Genomic DNA, 26,547 nt, shown 5'->3' on the forward strand with positions numbered 1-26,547 from the left:
AAAAACAGACAAAAAACACACTGTATTGTAACAACCCCCCCTTCCCACTCCCCTCTGGTAAAGCATTGACCTATGACCCCACACACCATGGAAACTGTGAGGAGAACGTCTACAGCAGACTGAGGCTGGGCTCTGCTGTCAGGAGACGGTTCTGGGAATCCAGCTAGTTCTAAGGAGACGGACCGGTTCACTGTGGAGGAACCTAGGGGGGTGATGACATCATCACTCAGAAACCATAGCAGCACAAGCCAGTTTGAATCCTCCGTACGTCCACCAGTCCATCCGTCCATGCTTCCTCTTAACTCCTTGGACAGGTCACAGGGTCACTCTGACCCAGGGCCACTTTAGACACCAGCTCACACATCAAGCATGCTTTTGGACTGTGGGAGGAAGTCTGAGGACACCCCCACATGCACGGGGGACACACAAGAAACTCCACACAGAAGGGATTTGAACCACAGCCTGCTCACAGTGTGACAGGAGTGCTAACCACTACACCACCGTGCTCATTGCCTGAAGGCCTGCGCTGTGGGGCAGCGGTGGACCGGGTCACCCCCTTTCTGATAGACCCGTCAGACCTGAAAAAGGTCAACCGATAGATGACCTTTGACCCTCTTCTCTTCACCATGCCTGCACGAGAGAGAGGACGACCACCGGCTGGACCGGAGGATTCAGTTCTGGATTGGGGTCTGCAAACACCCTCATGTCCTCTGTGCAGCTGTGGAGAGTCGGTGGACCAGCCCCCCCTCCAACAGCAGGGGGAGGAGCCGCTGGGAAGGTCGCACTCGGCCGACCCCCCTCCCACTGCCGGTTGAACGACCAGCCGGCCCCCGACACGCTGAGTTCCAGACCGCGGTCCAGCCTCTGCAGCGTCCTGTTCTCCTGACCCCCCAGCAGACTGAGCCCCCCAGCTCTGACCGGGAAGACCTCAGGAATGCCTGGTAGGTGATGTTGAAGCTCCTTACAGGTGGGAGGGGGCCTTCAGGTGCTCAGCCCGCCCCCTCACGGTTCTGACAGGCTGTGGTTTGAGTCCTCCTGCCTCTTCCTGAAGTCTCATGTTCAGGTGCAGCTGAAAAAGCTGGGAGATCAAAGCAAAGCTGGACTATGACGCCTGCTGTGAGGTGGGGGGAGGGGGGCTGAATGGATACCAACAATTGATCATTTCTGTCTAAAACATGGTTGAACCTGTGACACATCAGGCAGGGGGCGGGGCTCCAGCGGGTTAGGCCGTACCATTGCTAATCCATGGAAAGTACCATTTCTGGTGGAACATGTTTGCTGCACAGGATGTCTTATTTTGAAAGGAACTCCCAATGAACTGGAATGTTCCATCTTCTGTATTTGTGTGTTTCTGTTGATGGAGAACTCTGACGTTCAGTTTAGACGTTTTAGTTTCTGAAACGGTCTCAGTTCTTCCTGGGTTCTGGTCAGACGGGGTCCAAATGGATCTTTTGGTGATGAAGGTGGCCTGTACTTTGGTGATGAAGGATCACAGAGATGAAGAGGGAGGAGCTTGCTCTCCTCGCCACGCTGCGGCTGTTGGATCTGCTGATGGAGGTTCTGTTAGGAGGTTCTTGCAGGAAGGAGAACAGAACCGGATAGAAATGTATGCTGGGAAATGGGATGGTGCCACCAATGCAGACCCCTCCCCTTCTATGAGACGAAGGCTGAGGGTCCTTCTAGGGGTTAGAGACGAAAAACGCGCTAAAGACAAGAGGAGCTGAGAGTCATGAAAAACAGGAACCCGAGAACAGAACCTTGTGGAACTCCGTTTTGTTTCTTTGTCCTTTCAGTTGAAAATCATTGATCGTGGTTCCACTGAAACCTCTGCACGGCCATGTTCCACATGTTTCTGTAGAACTTCTTTAGCTGTCACCCCCCAAACTAACTCCAGCATAGTTCCCTGAGTCGGTGCTGACGCTGATGCACAGCTGTCGGTTCAAATCCAGAACGTCTTCTGCCCTTCCTGCTGCAGCCGACGAGGCGTTTGTGACTCTGGTCACCTCAGACTCCTACTGCCAGGGCGCCGAAGTTGTGGCTCGCAGTTTACGGCGCCACGGTACGACGCGGCCCGTCGTTGTCATGGTTACCCCAAACGTCTCTGAGCAGCGGAGGTGGGTCTGCCGCCGGAACTTCACCGATCCTCCGTCCGTCTGAAGAGTCCTGACAGGTCGTCTCCTCCTCCAGGTTCTCCCTGCACTCCGACTTTGACGAGGTTGTCCTGGTGGACCCCCTCCCCAGCCAGAACCCCTCCCCGTCTCCATGGAGATGTCCCGAGCTCAGCCTCACCAAGATCCAGTGCTGGACCCTGACTCAGTTCAGGAAATGTGTCTTCCTGGAAGCAGACACGCTGGTGAGTTCAACAATTTCAGACAGAAAGGTCTCTGCGGTTTGACCCGTGAAGAACCGCCAGGTTCAGATAACCGGAACCAGGACTAGTTTGACCCGTCCTGGCACGGTCGTGATGATAAGTTACAGAAACGGGTACATCCTCGTCTGTCTAGACTCTGGTGATTCATGTGAAAACAGAAAAAGAGGTGGAAAGTCTTTATCAAAAAACAGTTCATGACCCTTGTTCTATCCATGGCACTTTAACGTTGGGAGTGGGGTCATCTAGACCCACTAGACAGTGGGTCATCTAGACCCACTAGACAGGGCTCTGAACCTTTTTTCTTCAATGATTTGTGATCTTCACTGGTGTCCATGATTACATGAAATCTTTCCACCTTTGTCATGGTAGGGAGAACACCTCAATGAAAGGATCGGGTCATCTTGACCCTATAGGATAGCACAAGGGTTAAGAGTACTACGTCAGGTATCTGCAGTTTTTGTCGTCCCATTGTAGGAATGTTGTAGCTCTTCATCTGGTATCTCTATCTATCAGAGTACGGACACGAGGTCGCTGTCAGTGTCCGACAGCCAAAAACCCGATTGATCCATTTCCAGGAAAAACGTAATCAAAGAGACAGAAGACGCCACGACGGAAGACGATGCTAACGCGGTGCTAGGAGTCAGTTCAGAGGGCGTTGGATGACTGATGTCATTCAGCCTATCTGAAATGGGCGGGACAAACCAGACTGACTGCTGTTGGGACACGCCCACTAAAGCAGCTCTACATGTAGGGTTCTAGACACAGACGTGAAGTCCAGGGACCGGTTCTAAGGAGGAGGAGACTGCAGAGGGACTCAGACTGCAGAAAGCAGCCTCTCTGTTCCATCCAAACTGAAACACGCTGACATTTGTAATCTAAACGTTGGATTTGACAGTTTTAGAGAAACCTCAGAAAGAACAAAGGCTGGTCAGCTCAGACGGACCTGAAGTTCTGTGGGTCAAAGGCCTTTTTAACTCGGGCCTCCAGTTTATTTTAGTCCAAATACGTTTTATTTTTAGCTGCCAGCTCAAAGCAGCTCCCTGAACTGTGAGGCCAGCAAATGTCAGTCAGTGGAAAAGATTTCAGAGGATGCCGATGCGCTGATGGAGGCGCCGCCTTCACTGAACACTCGGCTGCTCATTCTCCACTCTATGGTCGTTCAGTCAGACTGTGAACCAGAACTCTGGGTTCTGGTTGGTCAGTCAGACTGTGAACCAGAACTCTGGGTTCTGGTTGGTCAGTCAGACTGTGAACCAACCAGAACTCTGGGTTCTGGTTGGTTCACAGTCTGACTGACCGTGTGCAGGATCGGAATCGGTTAGGGGAAAGAACCGACCGTTCTGTTTGGGTCCTACGGTGGCTGGAGTCTGAAACCGGACCGCCTCTTCTATAGGGGACTCTGTTTACAGACCATAGTGCAGACGGCAGGTCTCATGCTGGGAGGGGGGCCCTCAGGGGCCTCTGTTATGCAGCTCCATCACTGGTTACCCTTGTTCTATCCTAGTCAGTTTAACATTGGGAGTTGGGTCATCTAGACCCACTAGACAGAGCTCTGAACCTTTTTTCTTCAATGATTTGTGATCTTCACTGGTGTCCATGGATTACATGAAATCTTTCCACCTTTATCCACCTTTGTCATGGTAGGGAGAACACCTCAATGGAAGGGGGGGGTCATCTAAGATAGCCCAAGGGTTAACAATGTTCTGATGCATTTGAACGGACCCTTGCTGAGTCCCTGAATGCATCACATGGCATTGGTCTGTTTTGTAGACAAACACGATAACTTGTGGGAACCGACACGGGTTTTCTACCATGATGGACGCAGTTGGTAACTTCCTTTCTAACCCTTCACAATAAAAGTGGGTTTTATTGCTGAAACTAAGACGACTAAGCTACGATGAAGGTCGCCATGAAAACACCCACTGAAGGTCAACAAAGGGCGGCCGACTCCCCTCAGGTCCACATGCTGACCCGTGAACCTGCTGGATCAGCACCACATGGTTCTGTGTCCTGCAGAAAACCAAGACCCCCCCCTCATGGTCTGACCCGCTGCTCCTCTCAGGTTCTGAGTAACGTGGACGAGCTTTTCCAGAGGGAGGAGCTATCGGCTGCTCCCGACCCCGCTTGGCCGGACTGCTTCAACTCCGGCGTGTTCGTCTTCACGCCGTCCCTCCACACCCACTCCAGGCTGCTGCAGCACGCCGAGCAGCACGCCGAGCAGCACGCCGGCGTGGACGGTTAGAGCAAAGGGCAGCACTTACACAAGACTGCTGTGTGTCTGTGTTAATGTATGTGCATGCACGTGTATGTGTGTGTGTGTTAATGTGTGTGCAGGTCTGGTCATTGTGTGTTAATGTGTGTGCATGCACGTGTATGTGTGTGTGTCTGTGTGTTAATGTGTGTGCAGGTCTGGTCATTGTGTGTTAATGTGTGTGCATGCACGCGTATGGGTGTGTGTGCATGCACGTGTATGTGTGTGAGGTCTATATGTTGTTTGTCTATATGTGTGCATGTGTGCATGCATGTTTGTGTTTGTGTGTGCAGTCCTGGACATTTTGTGTGTGTTTGTATGTATGTGTGTGCATGCATGTGTGTCTGTTTATATGCGTGTTTGTGTGTGCAGTCCTGGTCATTGTGTGTTTGTGTTTCCCTGTCATTGTGTGTGTGTGTGTGTGTTTCCCTGTCATTGTGTAACGGCGTCTCCTCTCAGGAGCAGACCAGGTTCTCCTGAACTCCTTCTTCTCCAGCTGGCCCCTGCAGAACCTCCACCACCGCCTGCCGTTCGTCTACAACCTGATCTCCAGCTGCTGCTACAGCTACCTGCCAGCCTTCACCCAGTGAGTCGCTCAGAACCTTGCTGCTATGGCCTCGGCTTCTAAAGGTTCTAAAGGTTCTGAATGAACAGATGAACAGCGGTTCAGACTCGTCAACTGCTGCAGGTTCGGCCACCATGCCAAGATAGTCCACTTCACAGGAGCCCTGAAGCCGTGGAGCCGGCAGAGGGAGGCCGCCCCCCCAGACCCCTTGGAGAGGTTCTGGTCCCTGTGGTGGAAGGAACATCTCAGCCGTTCTGCAGAGGGGCAGCCCGGCAGGAGAGCAGAGAACCAGCAGGTAGGAAGGAAGGACTTTCCTCCTGGTCCAGCAGCTTCAGGTGTGATGTGGAGCAGCAGGAGAACCCTAAGGACCTTTGGGGACCGTCCAAAGGCCCTTGGACGGTCCCAGTCCGAGGACCTAGTTCTGTAGAAGCTCCACTGGTTCTTCTCTTCTGCTTGGTTCTGTTGCAGATCCCGGAGCAGCGCGCTGAGGTTCCTGTCCAAGAACGCCTGGACACCTGCAGCTCTCTGCTGCCACACTTTACTGCCCCGCTCCAGAACCTGGACCCGGACCCCCAGTTGGTACGTTACCTGGTCTTCTGAGACGGACGTCCGGACCTTCTCCCGTCCTTCAGTCTAAGTCTGTGCTGCAGAGAACAGGTGAATAACAGAACCGTGTTGGTCCCAGACCCCCTCCACAGAGGCCCCCCAGCCACCAGAGGGGGCGGGATGCTCGGAGAGACCAGAGGATCCACCTCCAGCTGTGGAGGAAGCAGAAGATGGAGCTTCTCCGCCTGTAGGGAACCAGCAGCTTCTCTGAACGGAAAGCTTTTCTGAGACTGACGGAGTCTTCCTCCCAGCAGGGGGCAGCAGAGACGCAGGAGCTGCAGCACCGCAGGCGCTGGGAGGCCGGACAGGCCGACTACCTGGGCAGAGATGCCTTCCAGAACATCCAGAAGATGCTGGACCGCTTCCTGGACTAGAAGATCACGGATCGTCCCCAGATTCACCAACCGGTCCTGTTCTCCAGGCTGAAGCAGAGCAGACCAGACCAAACTAGACCAGATCAAACCAGACCAGACCAAACTAGACCGGATCAGACCAGACCAGATCAGACCAAACTGGACCACACCATAACAAACTAAACCAGATCAGACTAGACCAGAAAACACCACACCAAACTAGACCAGACCAGGCCGAACTAGACCAGAACAGAAAAAATTAGACCAGGCCAGACCAAACTAGACCAGATCAAACCAGACCAGATCAGACCGAACTGGACCACACCATAACAAACTGAACCAGATCAGACTAGACCAGAAAACACCACACCAAACTAGACCAGACCAGATCAGACCAAACTACACCAGACCAGAACAAACTAAACCAAACCCGTCTGATTGAGGTGCCTGGACCATAAAACACTGATAGCCCCTGAGGGGCAGCAGCCACAGCGCCCCCAGAGGCGGGTTTGGTTCCTACAGGTGGACGTCACGTCTTCTTCTGGCGTTTCCTGTTTGAAGAAGACACTCTGGAACCCCCCCTCCCCCACGCTGCCGTTCTGAGGTCCAGACCGTCACCCTCACTCCACATCTGCCCTGCATCAGCTGCACTCACACCCTGCTGTGGGGTAATTAAATGACTGAAGCATCAGCTGCTGTGTGTGTCTGTGTAAACTCAAGTACCTTTCAACCAATCAGAGTCCAGCAAAGACCAGCACAGAACCCTGAATGACAGCCAGGCCTGGTTAGAACCAGGGTCCTTGGATTCAGACCCTGAAAACGCCCTTTGACCTTCTGGAACTCTGTGACCGTGTGGGTCGGGTCTAAACTTTCTGCAGAAATGGTCGACCAATCAGGCTGCATCGTTTGGACCCTTATAATAGTAATAAATACAGATAAACTTTTGGAGAAAATGTTAATTTCTGTTACATTCCAGACAGATGGATGAAGACGTTTCTACCGGGCCGTCTTTTCCAGCGTCCTCTGCTTTCTCACGGAAGATTACCTGGACAGGTGTGTTCAGTCAGTCAGAGCCCAGAACCACATGGATATGGGTATAGAGGGGGAGGGGCTAGCGGAAAAACGAGCCGGATCAGGCGGTTCTGCTCCACCCAGACCCTGAGTTCCAGGTTTTCCAGCAGCAGAGCTGCTCCTCCCTGCAGCACAGAGGATCAGAAGTGATGTTCCAGATGTTTCTTCTCCGTGGAGAGGAGCGCGGCTCCGTTCCCAGAACCATCAGTCCTGGTCTGTTTGGACGGGTCGGCGTGGTGACCTACTTTCTCCATGCAGATGTTTTCCCTGCAGAAGACGCTCCATCACTCCACCGGAGGAAGGCCGCCTCCTCCTGCTCTGTGACAGACAGACGCTTCCACAGAGGAGGAGCTCCCAGGAGGCTCAGAGGAGGCAGACCTGAGGTCCTCAGAGATGCTGCAGACAAACCTCAGGACTTCTGGATCAATGAGAGTCCACACATGAAGAAGCTGGCAACACGGTGGGGGAGGGCTGACGATGTGGGTTTCTCTTGCAGCTGTTGACCCAGGCTGTGACCTGGGTCACATCAAACCAATGACGACCTTTGACCTTTAAAAGCACTTCAGCTGCGTTCACACCGTTGACAACACGGCTTCAAGCGGCTGCTTCCAGTGTTAAGTCTATGTTCACATGTGGACACGCGTCCTGAGCGTTCCTGAACACACATCCCATGTGAACACGGCAGTATGACTGCTCCTCTAGGGGGCACCAGACCAAAACGCCCATCTACCCTCTGGACCCCCTCACCCCCCAGGCCCCCTCACGTCCACGAACCTCCTCTGTGAAAAGGTCTTTCAGGCAGCGTCTGGGAATAACAAAGCTTTATTAGAAACATGGAGTCATCGACATAAAAAAAACAGAAAACAGACAGAACCAAAGAGTTCTGATAGAACCAGAACCTGAGATCCAAATGGTGAAGAATGCTGGTTTTTAAGATAAATATTAGCCTCAATAACTTAAAAAAGTCTATGGTCCCTCTAGCTGATCAGCTCGGTAGGGGTGGGGGAGGAGTTCCAAACCCCCCAGGATCATTTGCAGTGGCAGACATCAAACCCATTTGTCCATGGAGCTTTTCCATTTGCTTGGCAGCGCCGGTCCTCAGAACACGTTGAGAAACGTGGCTCTGGAGTCGGAGCCCAGGTTGTTCCTGGCGGTGCAGCGGTAGACGCCGGAGTCCCTGTGGGTGGGGCTCTGGATGACCAGGGAGCCTTGAGGGTGCAGATACTTGTTTCCAAACAGCCGGGGTTGGGCGCTGACAGCCAGCCGCATCTTATCGGGGGTTTCCCACGCCACCTCCGACTTGGGCATCCCGGTCGCAGCGCAGTTCAGCTGCACGGCCACGCCCTGTTTGGCGTACGTCACGGAGGGCGGGCCGCTGGTGATTCGCGGAGCGTGTCCGATCACGCTGACTGACACGGACAGCAGGGAGCTGCCGTGCTGGTTGGAACCTCTGCAGACGTAACGCCCCCGGTCGTGGACAGACACCTGCCGGATGGCGAGTGTGCCGTTGTCTAGAACGGCGTACCGACCCGCTCTCTGGAGCCTGTTCAGCATGACGGCGCTGGGGAGGGTCCAAACCAGTGTGACGTGGTCACCGGTGGTCTGACAGTGGAGCAGCAGTGTGTCCCCCGTCAGGACTCTGACCGGGGACTCGTACCTGCTGGTGATTTCTGGCTTCATCCTTGGGGACAGGGTGACCTCACGCTCCAGGAGCCCGGCAGGACTTTGGCCCAGACACCGGTATGTACCAGACTCTGCAGCTGATGGATTGCTGATGACCAAAGTGCCGTCATGCCGGTGAAAAAACTTGAAAAGACGAGCACCTCTGAGCAAAACTGTGCCGTCAGGTAAGATCCAAGTCAGCTGTGGGAGTGTGAGAGTGTCAAAGGAGCAGTTCAAAGACACGGTACTCCCCGGGGTTAGAGGTATGCTCTCTGCCATGGGACCGTTCGCTGGCGTCATCCTGGCAGCTTTCCTCACATCCAGGCTAAACACCATCCTGACCTCACCACCTTCCTTACGAGCAAAACAAACCAGCTGTCCCGAGTCGGACGTCTTCAGTGAACGCATTTCCAAGGTGCCGTTTGGATGAACCGTCAGTCCGTCGCTGTGGTACGGTGCAGGAAGGACCACATGTCCTGGCAGAATCCACAACACATGGGGCGCTGGAATTCCAAAGGGTGCACAGTCCACCACTTTCGATTGACCCTCAACTGCAGTCACTTTGATGATGTCAGCAGCTCCACCCACACCACCGGCTACATGGAACGGGGTAGAAACTTCCAGCCTGGTGACCTTATGGTCCTGTCCAGCACTGCTGCTGGCCTTGCAGGTGTAGTTCCCTTCATCCAAACTTTGGGCGTCTTGAACTACCAAGGATCCGTTCGACATGACGTAATATTTCTCCTTCCCTGGTTGGATCACTCTGTTGGATGGAGACCACCAGGTGATGGTGGGTACTGGGTTCCCATTGGCGATGCACCCAAGTGTAGCTGTTTCCCCATAGAGGACTCTGGCAGTGTTTGAGCCTTTGTCCTGGATTCGTGGCGGTGAAGCTCCATTGGTGACCCTCACCCTGACCTTCACCTCGTCTTTGCCAAGTAGGTTCTCTACATAGCAGGTGTAGATGCCTTCTTCATGTGGGCTCACGTGGTTGAGGTAAAGGGTCCCATTCTCAAACACCCCATACCTGAAAGTGATAACCAGGATTATTCCTTTGTGGGTGGAGTAGCACCAACATTTTAGACTTTCTACTGGCTTTTTTAAAGGGCTCATACCTGCGACTCTGTCCTGATCTAGCGGCATCTTTCGACAAGCCCGGGTTGACCATGGTGCCATCCGGCAGTGCCCAGCTGATCTGGGGAGGAGGGAGCCCTGAGGCCACACAGTCCACCGTCAGGTCTCCACCGTACACCACCTCCTGCTGGGATCTTGGTTGCTTCTGCTCTATCTTAGCCGGTCGCATCAGCACGTTGACCCGCAGCTGGACGTAGTCATCGCCCATCTTGTTCCGGGCCAAGCACAGGTAGTCCCCGGCGTCCCTCTCAGTCACAGACTGGACAGCGATTGTGCCGTTGGGGAAGACTCTGATCCGAGGGTCAAAACTGTACAAAGAAAAGCAGCAACACACAGATGTGGAACACAGTGATGCTTGTGTACCTGTGGGCCTCAGACTCACCTGTACTGAGCATCCACAAGCTTCTTAGAGGGAGTCCTCCAGAGAATCCGGGGCTCTGGATGTCCTGCCGCCACGCAGTCCAGCAGCAGTCGACCTCCGTAAGCCCAGTCTGTCCTCTGGGGGGAGGAGGTTGTAATGGTGGCCTTGGCCAGCGCTTGGTTCCTCTTCACGTTCACGGTCACAGTCCTCCAGCTGGATGCCAGAGCGTTGCTGGCGTAACACTTGTAGATACCAGAGCTTTGCGGTCCCAGTTTGGGAAGATAGAGGGTCCCGTTGGGGAAGATGAGGAGGTCTGGTCGGGTCAGCAGCTGTATGGCGGTAAACCTGACACCATCTGGTGTGATCCAGTGAATGACTGGTTGAGGCACACCTGTGGCGGTGCAGTGGATGAAGGTGGAGCTGCCCTCCGCCAGAGTCTGGTTCTCGTACTGCACCTGCTGGATGACGGGCGGTTCTGCTAGGACGTTTAGGTGCACAGAGACGGCACTGAGCCCGGCTTCAGTGACACACCTGTACATGCCTCTGTCTGAGAGATCCACCTGTTGTATTTGGAGGGTGCCGTCCTTATGGACGGCTACACGTCGCTGGGATGCCTCTGAACCTGCAGCCAAGCGCGCCTGACTGGGGAGGACCCACAGAACCAGAGACTCAGGACGCTCCTCCACTTCACACTCCAGATCCACGGTGCCACCAAACCGCACGGAAACATCTCTGTGCCGAGTCGCCAACGGGGGCTGGACCACAAAGTTCACCGCCGCCTCCTCCTTCAAACCGTGCTGGTTCTGAACTGTGCAGAAGTACTGACCGCTGTCCGTCATCTGGGTCTTCCTGATGGTCAGTGTGCCATTGGGGTGGACTTCAAACCTCCGCGTCCCGCTGCCCTGGGTGAACCTTTGTCCTAGAGGAGGACAAACTGGAGGTCACAGATGGTCTGCAGGTCACAGAACTGGACCCAACCCCACGTCTGCTAAGTGACCAGCACAGAAACCATGAATGGAGGCAGACGGACAACCACAGTCAAGACGTTCAACCGTAGAAAACACAACTTTACATTGGTGACCAGCAATCATTCACGTTTACAAGGTCCTTTCAAAATAAAATACATCCGTGTCAAATAGCCTCACAAGTGCAAGAAAGTCAAATAAACCTGGCAGAACCTTCAGCTGGAGCCGTGTTCAACCATCCAAACAAAGAACCCATCTACAGATGGTCAGTCACACATGGATGACGCAATCGGGGACTGGGGGGGGGGGGTGTCTCAAATCGACTGTATCTGAGAACTGGATAGAAAATGGTTTATTCCGGTTCCAACCAAATAAAGTCAATTCAGTCACCATTTTCACAATACAAACGCCGCCATGTTGGAGCCAGACGTGGTCAGTAAGTCATTGTTACTATGCCAACCACTCTAGCCAATCAGAAGTGAGATGGTGGTAGGTCACACCCCTTCCACTAAATATGTCAATCAAACCATTTGACGGGCATGGGGGCCAGCAGGCTCCACCTAACTTTATGGACGCATCTGATTGGTCAGTTTATGACTTCAATATCAAGAAAACATTATCAAGATGTTAAAAGCTGTCAGATCCAGGACGGTTCTTCTGACCAATAGAATGAGTAACAGCTGTTTAGTTTTCCATAGACGTCTAAAGGATTTTGAGGTTACTTCCTGTTTGGAATGCCGCGAGGGACGGGGCCACTCAGTCCAGTTCTCAGATACAGTCAGGGATGAGGTGCAGTATAGTTTCTGTTGAAAAGCTTTTCTCACATGAACGTCTGACCTTGGTGTAACTGTCCCGTCACAGCCCTCACTTACCCAACCTCCCAGCTAACAGGAGCTGGGCCCGCCCCCTTTTCCCGTGAGGTCATGGAGAGCGGGGGTCTGAGTCATACATACCGGTAGCAGCTCTGGTCCATGACGGTGAGAGCGCGGCCAGGCCCCCACAGGGAAGCTGAGCATCTGCTTCTGCGTTCACGCTGACGGTCTGGAGGCGGCCCGGGGGGGTCCAGGGCTTCCCTCCTGGAGTGGGTCCAGCCCACCGGCTGTCCCAGGACTGGGTCTGGGGGCTGAGTGACAGCGTTTCTGTGGGCAGCTCAGACTGTGGTGGTTTTAACTGTGCAAGGGTGGGGCTGTCTCTGGTAGCAGACGGGGTGGGGGCAGGGCTGTACGGTGTGGTTCTGGAAGGTTGGACTGGGTCGGGCCGGGACGGGGCATCAGAGGATGCTGTGGACATTTTGACTACAGCTTCTTCTGGAGCAGAGGGGGTGTTTGCAGATCCTGCAGGTGGCGCTGTGGTCTCAGGGTTCTCTGCTGAGGTCCGGATCACCAGCAGTGACCCCCCCACGGAGCTCTCAGGGTCCAGCAGAGGGTCTGCAGGGACTGGTTCCTGCGGCGTGCCTGGAAGCTGGGAGGAACTCAGTGGAGACGATGGGAACGACGGACTCTCGGTTGTGGCTGGCGGGTTGTCATGAGCCGATCTCAGAGAGGGCGTGGCTGCTGAGGGGGGTTGGAGAGGGGGCGTGGCCAGCAGGAGGCTGTCCTCCACGTCATATGAATAGGCTAGTGTTGAGGAGGTTCTTGGATCAGGATCATGACTCACCTCGCTGAAGGACGGCGTTTGGCCATCGCTGAATTGAACAACGGTGGTGGTGGGGGCTACTTCTGATTGCTCTCTGTTTGTGGGGGCAGGGGTCCCGCTTGTGGGAGGAGCCTTCACAGCAGTGTGTTTCCTTCTGTTGGGTCTCTTCCTCCGCCCGCTGTTCCTTCTCCTGGAGGCAGGTTTGCGTGGGCGTGTCCGGGACTGTCTGGTGGGAGGGAGGGGTTTAGGGGTGGGGGCCACTGATGTCTGCATGAATCCAGACAGGGACAGGTCTGGAACCTGGGACTGGGTCTCAGTGACCTGCAAGTTTCCAGGCCTGGTGGCTGATCCATCAGGGTTACCTTTGCCAGGTCTGGTGTTTGGAGGAGAGGGGGTCCTGCTGTTGGGGGGGTTTGTGCTGCTCCACCGGGGCGTGGAGGTGTGGACTAGAGCGGTGGTGGTGAGTGGGTGGAGAACTCCTCCGCCTGTGGTTAGCTCATGGTTCCATGTCAGGCTGAGGGTGAAGGACTGCACTGGAACAGGCAGCAATGCAGTGTTGGGGGGCTGGTCTGTATTAGGGAAGGGGGTCACCACTTGGTCTGGACTCTTGTGTTTGGTGGTCTCTGGTTGTTCCTTCAGGACTCTCTGGTCTGGACTGGTGTGTTTGGTGGTCTCTGGTTGTTCCTTCAGGACTTTCTGGTCTGGACTCTTGTGTTTGGTGGTCTCTGGTTGTTCCTTCAGGACTCTCTGGTCTGGACTGGTGTGTTTGGTGGTCTCTGGTTGTTCCTTCAGGACTCTCTGGTCTGGACTGGTGTGTTTGGTGGTCTCTGGTTGTTCCTTCAGAACTTTCTGGTCTGGACTCTTGTGTTTGGTGGTCTCTGGTTGTTCCTTCAGGACTTTCTGGTCTGGACTCTTGTGTTTGGTGGTCTCTGGTTGTTCCTTCAGGACTCTCTGGTCTGGACTGGTGTGTTTGGTGGTCTCTGGTTGTTCCTTCAGGACTCTCTGGTCTGGACTCTTGTGTTTGGTGGTCTCTGGTTGTTCCTTCAGGACTTTCTGGTCTGGACTCTTGTGTTTGGTGGTCTCTGGTTGTTCCTTCAGGACTCTCTGGTCTGGACTGGTGTGTTTGGTGGTCTCTGGTTGTTCCTTAAGGACTCTCTGGTCTGGACTGGTGTGTTTGGTGGTCTCTGGTTGTTCCTTCAGGACTCTCTGGTCTGAACTGGTGTGTTTGGCGGTCTCTGGTTGTTCCTTCAGGACTCTCTGGTCGGGACCTGTGTGTTTGGTGGTCTCTGGTTGTTCCTTAAGGACTCTCTGGTCTGGACTGGTGTGTTTGGTGGTCTCTGGTTGTTCCTTCAGGACTCTCTGGTCGGGACCTGTGTGTTTGGTGGTCTCTGGTTGTTCCTTCAGGACTCTCTGGTCTGAACTGGTGTGTTTGGTGGTGTCTGGTTGTTCTTTCAGGACAGACATGGGGACTCTCTGGTCTAGACTTGTGCGGCTCTCGGACTGATTCTGAACAAGAAGTGACAATGTTTTATTTCGGTCCCTAATTTTAGCTAAAATGCTCGCCCACTTTCCAGGATCTATTCTGTTATTCGTCACATTTGTTGTTCTTCTCTCAACCAGGACTTTGTGGTCCATGGGTCCACTTGGATTCCGTAGTACTGAGTGGTTCTTCCTGGCGTTCCTGTGCGGGTGCCTCTTCCTGCCTAGAACCAGAGCTTCTGCTGGGATTTTTCTAACCGCATGGGGACGGCTTGTTGGTTCCTCCATCTGAGGAGCTCCTGACGCCTCCTCTGCTTCTCCAGCGAGGACATCCACCCGAGTGCTGACCCCTGCAGCAGGCTGAGGGCCTGTCTGAGGCTTCCTCGAGGGTCCCATCGGTCCTCTGCGCTTGAGCACGATGACCTTTGAAGCTGCTGTGTCCGTGCCTTGGTTGTTCATGGCGACACACCTGTAGTAGCCGGCGTCTGAGGCCTGGACCTTCTGAATCACCAGAGTCCCGTTGGAGAACACCTGAGCTCTGGAGGAGTTGGTTCGGAGGCCAACTATGCTGTTGTCGGGTAGAATCCAGCTGACGTCAGGTTCAGGGGAGCCAGACGCTGAACAATTCAAGGAGATGGGGCTTCCCGTAGGGGTCTCCGTGGAAACCATGGGTCCATCCCCCCCTGGGGGGGCACCGGAGGACTCGAACACTGCCAGATAAAAAGGGTGGACGGCAAAGTCTCCGTTGACTTTGGCGATGCAGTAGTACGCTCCCGTGTCAACATGCGTCACTGCTCCGATGAGCAGACGTCCGTCCTGGGTCACAGAGACCCGCCTGTCTGGACCCGGTGCTTCCATGATGGAGCCGTCCGGCAGTATCCACCGGACACCTGCTGGTTCCGAGCTGTGGGTGCTACAGGTCATCTGACTGGCACTCCCCAACACAGCGCTGTGAACTTCCTGTGAGGTGTTTGTGGACCAGATCAAGACCCAGGGTCTCCTCTGGCGGGGCAGCAGCTGAAGGTCCAGCGTCTCTGACAGTCGGGTTTTCAGGACCAGCCAGACCGTGTTCTGGGATGACTGGGCTCGGTCCAGTTGCAGGTCCAGTGATGGCTGCATCAGCCACGCCGGCCCGGTGGCCATGCTGACCCTCAGGCCGGTGTAGTACAGCGCGTCTGTGGCGGGGTTCTGGGTGTAAGCGTAGGCAGGGGGGCCGCCCCCGTTCAGGACAGCTCCTCGGTCCAGGTGAGCTGGAGCTCTGCTGTAGTACGCAATCAGCCTCCACAGCTGCTCGTACTTCCCTGACCCCACTGGACACTTCAGATCCACGGAGAAGCTGATGTTGACGGACAGCTGCAGCGGGGTCACCTGCTGCCAGGTGGTCTCTGCCAGGTCCCGTGGCGGGCCCACCCTGCACTCCAGGTCCACCTTGTTTCTGTGTTCGTCCTGCAGCTCCAGAGAGGCATTCCCCACAGGGTCCCTGAAGTCCTCTATGCTCAGACGTTCAGTGTTGGCGCCTTGGGGAGGGTCTTCGGTAGAGTCCAAGCTGATGACGGGGACGCTGCAGACCAGGTTCTCTGCGGCGTGGAGCTCCGTGCCGTGAAGATGCCTGGGGGAGGAGCAGATGGGGCACAGACGGCTGCTTGGAGGGACCTTCTTGCATTTCAGGATCCCTGTGGCAATAGAGGAGACTGCTTTACTTCAAGAGCTTCAGAAGCTTTAAAGGTTTCACAAGCTTTTGAGGCTTCAGGAGCTTAATAAGCTTCAGAAGCTTTAAATGCTTCAGAAGCTTTTGAGGCTTCAGGAGCTTAAAGAGCTTCAGAAGCTTTAGAGGCTTCAGGAGCTTCAGAAGCTTTTGAGGCTTCAGGACCTTCAGAAGCTTTAGAGGCTTCAGGAGCTTAAGAAGCTTCAGAGGCTTCAGAAGCTTTTGAGGCTTCAGGACCTTCAGAAGCATTTGAGGCTTCAGGACCTTCAGAAGCTTTACAGGCTTCAGGAGCTTCAGGAGCTTAAAAAGCTTCAGAAGCTTTAGAGGCTTCAGGAGCTTCAGAAGCTTTTGAGGCTTCAAGACCTTCAGAAGCTTTACAGGCTTCAGGAACTTAAAAAGCTTCAGAAGCTTTAGAGGCTTCAGGAGCTTCAGAAGCTTTTGAGGCTTCTGAAGCCTTTAAAGCTTCTGAAGCTCCTGAAGACTCAAAAGCTTCTGAAGGTCCTGAAGCCTCTAAAGCCTCTCAAGCTTTAAAGCTTCTGAAGGTCCTGAAGCCTCTAAAGCTTCAGAAGCTTTAGAGGCTTCAGGAGCCTAAAGAGCTTCAGAAGCTTTAGAGGCTTCAGGACCTTCAGAAGCTTTACAGGCTTCAGGAACTTAAAAAGCTTCAGGAGCTTTAGAGGCTTCAGGAGCTTCAGAAGCTTTTGAGGCTTCAGGACCTTCAGAAGCATTTGAGGCTTCTGAAGCCTTTAAAGCTTCTGAAGCTCCTGAAGCCTCTAAAGCCTCTCAAGCTTTAAAGCTTCTGAAGGTCCTGAAGCCTCTAAAGCTTCTGAAGCTTTAGAGGCTTCAGGAGCCTAAAGAGCTTCAGAAGCTTTAGAGGCTTCAGGACCTTCAGAAGCTTTAGAGGCTTCAGGAGCCCTGGAAGGCTTTCCTGCTTCGGAAGTCACACCTGGAAAGGTACTTTTCCAGTCCTGGAACCACCTCATGCTACAGTCACAGGTCCACGGGTTCCCGTGGAGGTACAGGTTCTCCAGCTGTGGCATGGTGTCCAGCAGCCGCGCCGGCAGGGACCTGAGTCCGTTTTCGGACAGGTAGAGGTGTCGCAGGGTGGAGACGTGGAGGAGGCCCCTGGCGGTGAAGGTGCAGAAGGTGTCCGGGTGCAGCTGCTGCAGGCGGTTGGCCTCCAGCTGCAGCAGCTTCAGGGAGGTGAGGCCCTGAAAGGCCTGCGGGTGGATGAACTCCAGCCGGTTGTGGTCCAGGTGCAGCCGCGCCAACGAGCGCAGACCCTGGAGGGTGTTCCTGCGCAACTCCTGCAGCTCGTTGTAGCTCATCTTCAGCATCTGAAACGACAGGCGGAGGACTTCAGGTCCGCCCTGAAGCAGGTGTGCAGAGATGGACAACATACCCCCCCTCCGACTGACTTCTTTTCTCTCCCCCTCTTCTCCAGCCACCCGGCTCGGACAAATTCATGAAAAAACAACAACACTGTTTTCAAAATGGCGGTTTTTCTGTTGGTATGTTTCCATAGCAACCATTCCGTGTTTTGGTTGCCTGAGCGTGACGAAAAGGTCGATGTAACTTTTAGAAAAAACGGCAAAAGTAAACGTTTGGATTTCCTTGGCAACAGGTTGTTTGTTAACCACGCCCTCATTTTATTTATAGTCGTATTTATATTGTTTTGTTCAGCTTGAACAAATGATTTACGGCTTACATTTTCACAATATTCCACTTCATAAAAGTGCGAGCAACAGGGAAACGCCCCTTTTTCAGTTCGCCATGCTAAAGCCATTCACCATTTGGAAAACTGACGCTGCTGCTGGACAGGATCCGGTCCTTCAGGCCAGGACTGAAAATATTCCATCTGCCCTTTCCTGTTTCCTGAGGAGTCCATATTTGTCCTCAGAGATTACCTGCAGAGCCCCGAGGTCCCTGAAGGCACCGTCAGACACAGAGCGGATGTTGTTCCCATGAAGCATCAGCAGCTCCAGCTGCCTCAGACCGCCCACAGACCCGTCTGGGATCCCGCTCAGTCTGTTGAACCTGGAACCGCAGACCCAAAGTCAGCTGAGCCGCTCCGCCCTCAGGGAAGTTAGCTTATGTTGTCTGTAGTTCAAGTCATAAACTGACAAATCAGCGGCTTAATCAAAGTAGGCGGGGCCTGTCGACCCCCATATCTAACATTTAAAAGCTTTGATTGACTGATTTCCTGTTGCTGGCTTTCAAGCTCAATCCTGATTGGCTAGAGTAGTTACCATAGAAACCATGAGTCAGATCCCAATTAGTGCTTAGTGACGACGTCTGGCTCCAACATGGCGGTGCCTGCATTAGGGAGAAATGCTGAAACGCCTTTCAATGGCTGACGTCTCGCGGTCTCTTGGACAGTGGACGGCTCGTTCAAAGGTTCCAGTTAACTTCAGGATTCTCTGCTCCACATCCGTTTATGACTGGTTCTCCCAGCCGCGTGTCTCAAGACTACATTTGCTGCTACTTTAGACCAGTGTTCCAATCGCTAAATGGAAACTTCTAAGCTAGCAAAGCTAAAAAAACACAACACTTACAAAGTTTTCTGTTTATTGTTATGTGTAGAAAACACCAGTCTTTGTTTTATTCTGTTCTACTTATCCCGTTTCATCTTAGAGTTCAGAAAAAGCCGAGGTTGGCGTCTGAATTTTAGCCTTCTTTTTAAAGGCTTCAGTTAAGGTTAGATGAATATGTAAAGCTAAGGGTCAAATTAAGGGATTATGTTAATGGTAATGTTAAGGTAAAAAAAAGAGTTTAGGTAAATATGTTTAAGCTAAGGGTAAAATTATGGGTAAAGTTAAGGGAAGAATTAGGGTTAAAAATAAGACATTAGGTTAATATGTTAAACTAAGGGTAAAATTTAGGGGTAAATTTAAGGGTAAAGTTAAGGAAGTTTAGGTGGATTTGTATAACTAAGGGTAAAATTAAGGGAATGTTAAGGTAAAAAAAAGAGTTTAGGAAATATGATGAGGCTAAGCATACAATTAATGGGTAAAGTTAAGGGAAGAATTGGGGTAAATATAAAAGTTTCTGTAAATAACTTAAACTAAGGGTAAAATTAAGGGGTAATGTTAAGGGATGTTAGGTAAATATGTATAACCAAGGGTTAAATAAAGGGATAAAGTTAAGAGGTAATGTTAAGGCAATGTTAAGGAAAAAAAGAGTGGGTAAATATGCTGAGGCAAAGTGTAAAATTCAAGGTAGATTTAAAATTTAATCTAAATTTAAAGGTAATGTTAAGGTTAAAAAAGTGTTTCTGTATAAATGTTAGGCTAAGGGTAAAATTAAGGGGGTAAAATTAGGGGTGAACCCAAGGGAATGTTAAAGTAAAAAAACACAAGAGTTTAGGTAAATATGTAAAGATAAGGGTAAATTTAAAGGTAATGTTAAGGGATGTTAGGTAAATATGCTGAGGCTAAGGGGGACATTAAAGGGTAAATTAAGGGGTACAGTTAAGGGCAGAGTTAGGGTAAAGTTAAGAGTTTATTTCTCATAGTCCAACAGCAAACAGAAGAGAGCTGAAGGCTGAACAGGTTTTACTAAAGAGTTCCAGTTATGTTTAAGTTAAGGGTTAAAGATAATGATAAAGGTCAAAGTTAAGGGGAATTTTCATGAATGGATCCTAAACACATCTAGAGTACAGAGAAAGTTCTAACAGCCGCAGATTTTTAGCTGACGGTGAAGATTTCATCTAATGAAGTTTCTCAGAATTTCCCCACAGCGAAGCTGAACGGAACCGATCAGAACGTGAGCCCAGGACCAGTCAGAGGTTCTGGTTCTACAGCCCGACATCCATCACAGTGGTTCTACAGTTCTACTAAGTGTCAGAATCTACTAGAACGTGCTTCTATGAGAACCCTTTGATCTGTTCCACTTGAAGGAACGTCATCATTCTGAAACACTACAGATCACATCAGAACCGGGTCACAGAACGGAACCTCATTGAATCTGGAACAGAAACTCCACCGGACCCCCCCGAACTGACCCCAGGTTGATGCGCCGCAGCTCCACCGGCAGCCCCCCCGGGACGGACAGCAGCGACCGGAAGGTGCAGTGCAACTCCTCCAGCTGGGGGCACGTGCACGGCCGGGGGCAGCGGGCGGGAGCCGCGCGGGGGAAAAGGAGCACGAGCGCCAGAAGGCAGCAGAGCGCGCCCATGGTCCCTCCGTCACTCAGCCGCTCCTCAGCTCCATCCAGGACGACAGGAAACGGCGGGAAAACGGCCTCCACTCCCGCCAGTCCAGCTCCGCCGGTCCTCCTCCAACTCTGAGCGCCTCCGCGGCTCCGCTCCGAGGAGACCCGAAGGGGCGCGGGGCGGGGGGAGCGAGCGAGCATGCGCGCTGCTGTCGGCCTGGACGGAGGAGCGGTGACTCCACGACTCTACCGAACCCGAACCTGGAGGAGATGAAACCAGAACCAGTAGAACCTAGAAAGACAGGTTCTCCTCTAAAGTCTGGAAGGAGGTTCTGCTGCAGGATCCGGCAGGAGTTCTGGATCTGTCACTGGGTTACAGAACCTCTGCAGGATCAGAAGTTCTAGCAGAACCTCTGCAGGATCAGAAGTTCTGGATCAGTCACTTTGCTCCAGAACCTCTGCAGGATCAGTAGTTCTAGCAGAACCTCTGCAGGATCAGAAGTTCTGGATCCGTCACTGGGTTACAGAACCTCTGCAGGATCAGAAGTTCTAGCAGAACCTCTGCAGGATCAGAAGTTGTGGATCCGTCACTTTGCTCCAGAACCTCTGCAGGATCAGAAGTTCTAGCAGAACCTCTGCAGGATCAGAAGTTCTGGATCCGTCACTGGGTTACAGAACCTCTGCAGGATCAGAAGTTCTAGCAGAACCTCTGCAGGATCAGAAGTTGTGGATCCGTCACTTTGCTCCAGAACCTCTGCAGGATCAGAAGTTCTAGCAGAACCTCTGCAGGATCAGAAGTTGTGGATCCCCTGCAGTCTGGACCTTGACAGAAACAGCTGGTCACTCAGGAGAAAAGCTGGGTCTTTCCTGGATCAGGTCCAGTCAGGTCCAGCGGTTCTTTTGGTCTCATGCAGCTGTGTGGGAGGGGCGGAGTCACAGGCTGCACTTTGGTGGCTCTTCAGAACCGCTGATGAAGGTCCAGACCAGCGTTGTGGCACTGTCTGTCTCTGCGGACCCATTGAAGAAGAACTTCCTCATCATCATCCTCATCAGGCTGAACAGCTGCCTCCGTCACACGGCTGATGGTCATGTGATCAGAGGCTCTCTAACTCCTCCGGGTCAGACCCGGTACCCCTGCAGACTGGCGGGACGGGAATGTGTCCCCTGCAGCGCAGAGGGGGGGGGGCAACGTTCCACCAGGAGAAGATCCATCACCTCCAGGGAGGAACGGGACTCTGTGAGACCCTCAAGACCTGCAGACCGGCTCAGACGTTACCGCGTGTCTGTTCTGCTGCAGGACTTTGACCACGCCCACTCCTGCCACGTCCTCCATGACCCCAGAGAAGTCTGACCCCCAACACATCTCACCCCCCTCCAGAGGCCACATGGTACAGTCCACACACCTGAACCTGGAGGATCAGATCTTCATCCCCGTAGAAGATTCTGACCCTCCAGCCTCAACGGTCCTGACCCGTTACCGAGGCTCAGGTAATGACGGTGTAAACGCAGCAGAACCCTGGTTCTGTGGAGAACCAGCTGTTCTACTGCAGCAGAACTCTGGAGCGGTTCACAGACAGACGGACGGATAGATAATTTGCTTCAAAGTCATTGTCTGTTACAATGACTTTGAAGCATCAGCATTTCAGTGCCAGAATGACAAAATAACGACATAAATACATCAGGATGTACGACACGAGACGTTTGGAGATGCATGCTGGGTAAAGGAGGAGCAGTGAGGACCTGAAGGAGTTTCTGTGAGAGGAACCAGAACCAGAGATGGTGCAAAAGAACAGTTCTGAGGGAACATCTGGGTTTGGAGCCAGGCTGGAACCACATGAGAACCTCTCTGCTCGTGGAAAGGTTCTGCAGAGGCAGCAGCTCAGAACCCGAGAGTTCTCCAGAGGACAGACGGGCCTTGTCCTCTGCAGAGGAGGGGTGGGGTGGACCCGCAGCTTCATCGTCACACATCGGCGCTACAGCGAGGAAACCGTCTGCCGCCTAGGTGTGATTGAGGAGGCTCCTCCCCCTTCATGCTGATGATGTAACCTGCTCCTCCGACAGCTTCCAGACCAAAGCCGAGGAACCCTCCAGTCTGACCCGCAGGCCGCCCAAAAACCAGAACCCCACACACGGTCCTCGGTGAGAAAGGAGGGTCCGACCCGGACCTGAGTTCTGGTTCATTTGATGTCAACTGAACCCAAAACCTTTGAGCAAAGCAGCTTCTACAGAGCCTCACAGATTTCCCAGCAGCCTCGTGTGTGGTTCAGCTGCCTCCCCTCCCCCCACCAGAGGAGAAACAGAGCCATAGGTGAGGTGGGGGGGCTGGTGGGTCTGTGTAGCAGATTGCAGGAATGGAGGTCTGGTCTCCACAGGTGATCTGTGGAGACCAGACCTCCATCCCTGAAATCTCTGTGAACCCTTGGAGCCCTGCAGCTGACATCTGGTTCTTATCAGGGAACACAGAGGAGAACGCGGCTGCTTCAGGGCCTCAGGCGGGAGGTGAGGAACCAGAGAACCGGCTCTGCAGAGGTCCGACACCTCCACATGTAGGTTGTTCTCCTATGGACGGTGCGCGGGTTTGATTCCTGCTCAGCTCCTTGCAGCCTTTGCTCCAAACTGTGGAGCGTATTTTCCAGCACATGAGTGTTTGTGGTGGTTTGTTTGGAAGTTGTCATGACAACGGATCCAGCTCGACAAAAGGGAATCTTCTCATTGCTGGACCTGGGTCAGAACCATCAGGTTCAGTGAGAACAAGTGGACATTCTGACCAAAAACAGTCAGTTCTATTGAGATCTACAGGGATGTACGGATCATCTGTGTGGATCTGTCAGGTTCTACAGGGATCTACGGATCATCTGTGTGGATCTGTCAGGTCCTACAGGGATCTACAGATCATCAGTGTGGATCTGTCAGGTTCTACAGGGATCTACGGATCATCTGTGTGGATCTGTCAGGTCCTACAGGGATCTACAGATCATCAGTGTGGATCTGTCAGGTTCTACAGGGATCTACGGATCATCAGTGTGGATCTGTCAGGTTCTACAGGGATCTACACATCATCAGTTTGGATGTGTCCGGTTCTATAGGGATCTACAGATCATCAGTGTGGATCTGTCAGGTTCTATAGGGATCTACAGTTCATCAGTGTGGATCTGTCAGGTTCTACAGGGATCTACAGATCATCAGTGTGGATCTGTCAGGTTCTACAGGGATCTACGGATCATCAGTGTGGATCTGTCAGGTTCTACAGGGATCTACACATCATCAGTTTGGATGTGTCCGGTTCTATAGGGATCTACAGTTCATCAGTGTAGATCTGTCAGGTTCTACAGGGATCTACGGATCATCAGTGTGGATCTGTCAGGTTCTACAGGGATCTACGGATCATCAGTGTGGATCTGTCAGGTTCTACAGGGATGTACGGATCATCTGTGTGGATCTGTCAGGTCCTACAGGGATCTACAGATCATCAGTGTGGATCTGTCAGGTTCTACAGGGATGTACGGATCATCTGTGTGGATCTGTCAGGTCCTACAGGGATCTACAGATCATCAGTGTGGATCTGTCAGGTTCTACAGGGATCTACGGATCATCTGTGTGGATCTGTCAGGTTCTACAGGGATCTACAGATTATCAGTGTGGATGTGTCCGGTTCTACAGGTCATGAGTGTGGACCTGTCAGGTTCTACAGGGATCTAGGGATCATCTGTGTGGATCTGTCAGGTCCTACAGGGATCTACAGATCATCAGTGTGGATCTGTCAGGTTCTACAGGGATCTACGGATCATCTGTGTGGATCTGTCAGGTTCTACAGGGATCTACAGATCATCAGTGTGGATGTGTCCGGTTCTACAGGTCATGAGTGTGGATCTGTCAGGTTCTACAAATCATCAGTGCAGATCTGTCAGGTTCTACAGGGATCTACGGATCATCAGTGTGGATGTGTCAGGTTCTACAGGGATCTACAGATCATCAGTTTGGATGTGTCCGGTTCTATAGGGATCTACAGTTCATCAGTGTGGATCTGTCAGGTTCTACAGGGATCTACGGATCATCAGTGTGGATCTGTCAGGTTCTATAGGGATCTACGGATCATCAGTGTGGATCTGTCAGGTTCTATAGGGATCTACAGATCATCTGTGTGGATCTGTCAGGTTCTACAGGGATCTACAGATCATCAGTGTGGATCTGTCAGGTTCTACAGGGATCTACAGATCATCAGTTTGGATGTGTCCGGTTCTATAGGGATCTACAGTTCATCAGTGTGGATCTGTCAGGTTCTACAGGGATCTACGGATCATCAGTGTGGATCTGTCAGGTTCTATAGGGATCTACAGATCATCAGTGTGGATCTGTCAGGTTCTACAGGGATCTACGGATCATCAGTGTGGATCTGTCAGGTTCTACAGGGATCTACAGATCATCAGTGTGGATGTGTCCGGTTCTACAGGTCATGAGTGTGGATCTGTCAGGTTCTACAAATCATCAGTGCAGATCTGTCAGGTTCTACAGGGATCTACGGATCATCAGTGTGGATCTGTCAGGTTCTATAGGGATCTACAGATCATCAGTGTGGATCTGTCAGGTTCTACAGGGATCTACGGATCATCAGTGTGGATCTGTCAGGTTCTACAGGGATCTACAGATCATCAGTGTGGATGTGTCAGGTTCTACAGGGATCTACAGATCATCAGTGTGGATGTGTCCGGTTCTACAGGTCATGAGTGTGGATCTGTCAGGTTCTACAAATCATCAGTGCAGATCTGTCAGGTTCTACAGGGATCTACGGATCATCAGTGTGGATCTGTCAGGTCCTACAGGGATCTACGGATCATCAGTGTGGATCTGTCAGGTCCTACAGGGATCTACGGATCATCAGTGTGGATCTGTCAGGTCCTACAGAGGGATCTTTAGAGGTTCTGCAGGTACAGAAACAGAGGAGTTTAGCTGCTGGGAGCAGAGAGGGGTTGGAGTGAAAACAGATCGTCTGCAGGAATGAGACAGTCAGCAGACAGTTATGCAGAAGACTAATGATGTGTAGCTGTGGTTCTGGGGGGAGGGGGGGGGACATCTGTTTCTGAGGATCTCTTTATGAGCTCCATTCCTGGAAGACCTCATCAGAGTCCGTGGGGACAGTGTGATGAACTCCAACCGCTGGGACCAGATCACCACAGACCCTCCAGGCTCCTGTTGGTTCCTTAGAGGTTCCTCCATCAGGAACCGGGCTTTTAAAGGCGGGTCAAGGGCCTCCAGTGGTTTTCCGGTGTGCGAGGGATCTGCTGTGCTCGTCTGTCTACATCAGGGATCTTTCTCCAGAGACAGATTCAGGTTCTGGAAAACAGGTCAAGTGAAACCGGGTAGGTGTCCGTTGGGTCCATCTGGGCCCAGAGTTCAGTAAGTTTGTCTGCTGGGATGAAGACAGATACCGGAACCATCTGAGCCCAAAAGCAGAACCAGAACTGATCCAGAACACATAGCTGAGTTCAGGCTGATGGAACAAGCGGAACCTCCTCAGTCTGAGATCAGGGCTGGGGGTGGGTGGGTTGAAACCCTGATCTGATCTAGAACCTCCTGCTGCTTCCAGACCACCGATGGTTTCATGGAGCGGAACAGGTCACCTGTCCGGGTTGATGCTGGGAGGTGAGTGATGACATCACGGTGAGCAGATCCAGCATGAAACCACCTTCTACTCACTCTCTGTTCCTGATCTCAGGAGCAACCAGAACCGTCCCACTGGAGGCTGGTGTTGGACCGCAGTGGTTCTCGTTGATTCCAAGGGTGCAGGGCTGGAACAACCAGAACACAGGTCTACAGCCGGAGCTTCCAGCACAGAAACCACTAGGATCCACAACAGGATCTGGCCCCTGATCCACAACAGGATCCAGACCAGGATCAGGTTTTGTCAGCACCCGCTGTGGAGGACCGAGGAGCAGTGATGGGTACGGGGGGGGGGGGGGGGGGGGGGGGGACTGCAGGTGTAAAGAGTTTACCTGACGCCCGTGGTCCAGGTGCGTGTCGGTGCACATCCCGAGCCTTTCATCTTCTCTCACTGCCGTGTTTGGAGTCTGCAGACTGATGCTCACCTGTCATTAAATGCTCACTTAGCCACGCCCCCTGATTAGATGGGAGGAGCTTCAGCAGGTTAGAGCAGAGTTCAGGTGCAGTCCAGCATAATAAGGGGGAGGGGTGTCTTTAGAACATCTGAACTCTGTGGTGAAGAAGTCCAGATCTGCAAACCAA

The 26,547-nt window shown here is 52.7% G+C and overlaps 3 protein-coding genes across 6 annotated transcripts; 2 read left to right on the plus strand and 1 right to left on the minus strand.

Annotated features, from left to right (window-relative positions):
* The first annotated feature begins 277 nt into the window (after positions 1-277).
* Positions 278-6,837, plus strand: LOC101169587 (glycogenin-2). 4 transcript variants are annotated; one of them, XM_011494476.3, is made up of 9 exons: positions 288-941; positions 1,976-2,114; positions 2,188-2,353; positions 4,434-4,608; positions 5,082-5,208; positions 5,311-5,482; positions 5,656-5,766; positions 5,873-5,980; positions 6,045-6,837. In XM_011494476.3, the coding sequence occupies exons 1-9, from the start codon at positions 935-937 to the stop codon at positions 6,165-6,167; spliced, it is 1,128 nt and encodes a 375-aa protein (XP_011492778.1). In that variant the 5' UTR covers positions 288-934; the 3' UTR covers positions 6,168-6,837. The 4 variants fall into 4 exon arrangements, with proteins under 4 accessions (XP_011492781.1, XP_011492778.1, XP_011492780.1 ...); XM_011494478.3 differs by having other exon boundaries at positions 290-941; positions 1,950-2,114; XM_011494477.3 differs by having other exon boundaries at positions 292-941; positions 6,048-6,837.
* A 1,184-nt stretch (positions 6,838-8,021) lies between these two features.
* Positions 8,022-20,523, minus strand: mxra5 (matrix remodeling associated 5). The gene is made up of 7 exons (XM_011494480.3): positions 20,159-20,523; positions 18,063-18,192; positions 17,102-17,492; positions 12,293-16,126; positions 10,396-11,293; positions 9,995-10,321; positions 8,022-9,906 (listed from the first exon to the last, which is right to left on the minus strand). The coding sequence occupies exons 1-7, from the start codon at positions 20,506-20,508 to the stop codon at positions 8,316-8,318; spliced, it is 7,521 nt and encodes a 2,506-aa protein (XP_011492782.3). The 5' UTR covers positions 20,509-20,523; the 3' UTR covers positions 8,022-8,315.
* A 287-nt stretch (positions 20,524-20,810) lies between these two features.
* LOC111948917 lies at positions 20,811-26,248 on the plus strand. Its single transcript, XM_023963942.1, has 2 exons — positions 20,811-22,615; positions 22,762-26,248. Exon 2 carries the CDS (start codon positions 23,724-23,726, stop codon positions 24,762-24,764), a length of 1,041 nt encoding a protein of 346 aa, XP_023819710.1. The 5' UTR covers positions 20,811-22,615; positions 22,762-23,723; the 3' UTR covers positions 24,765-26,248.
* The last annotated feature ends 299 nt before the right edge of the window (positions 26,249-26,547 follow it).

Source organism: Oryzias latipes, chromosome 2 (assembly GCF_002234675.1).
Source record: "Oryzias latipes chromosome 2, ASM223467v1".
Taxonomy (NCBI): domain Eukaryota; kingdom Metazoa; phylum Chordata; class Actinopteri; order Beloniformes; family Adrianichthyidae; genus Oryzias; species Oryzias latipes.

Coding starts and splice junctions, on each gene's coding strand:
- LOC101169587 (XM_011494476.3), top strand. Junction 5,209..5,310: donor TACCTGCCAGCCTTCACCCA/GTGAGTCGCTCA, acceptor CAACTGCTGCAG/GTTCGGCCACCATGCCAAGA. Junction 5,981..6,044: donor AAGATGGAGCTTCTCCGCCT/GTAGGGAACCAG, acceptor TCTTCCTCCCAG/CAGGGGGCAGCAGAGACGCA.
- mxra5 (XM_011494480.3), bottom strand. CDS start 20,508: ATGCTCGCTCGCTCCCCCCGCCCCGCGCCCCTTCGGGTCTCCTCGGAG. Junction 16,127..17,101: donor CTGGAAAAGTACCTTTCCAG/GTGTGACTTCCG, acceptor CTATTGCCACAG/GGATCCTGAAATGCAAGAAG. Junction 10,322..10,395: donor CTTGTGGATGCTCAGTACAG/GTGAGTCTGAGG, acceptor TTCTTTGTACAG/TTTTGACCCTCGGATCAGAG.
- LOC111948917 (XM_023963942.1), top strand. CDS start 23,724: ATGTACGGATCATCTGTGTGGATCTGTCAGGTCCTACAGGGATCTACA.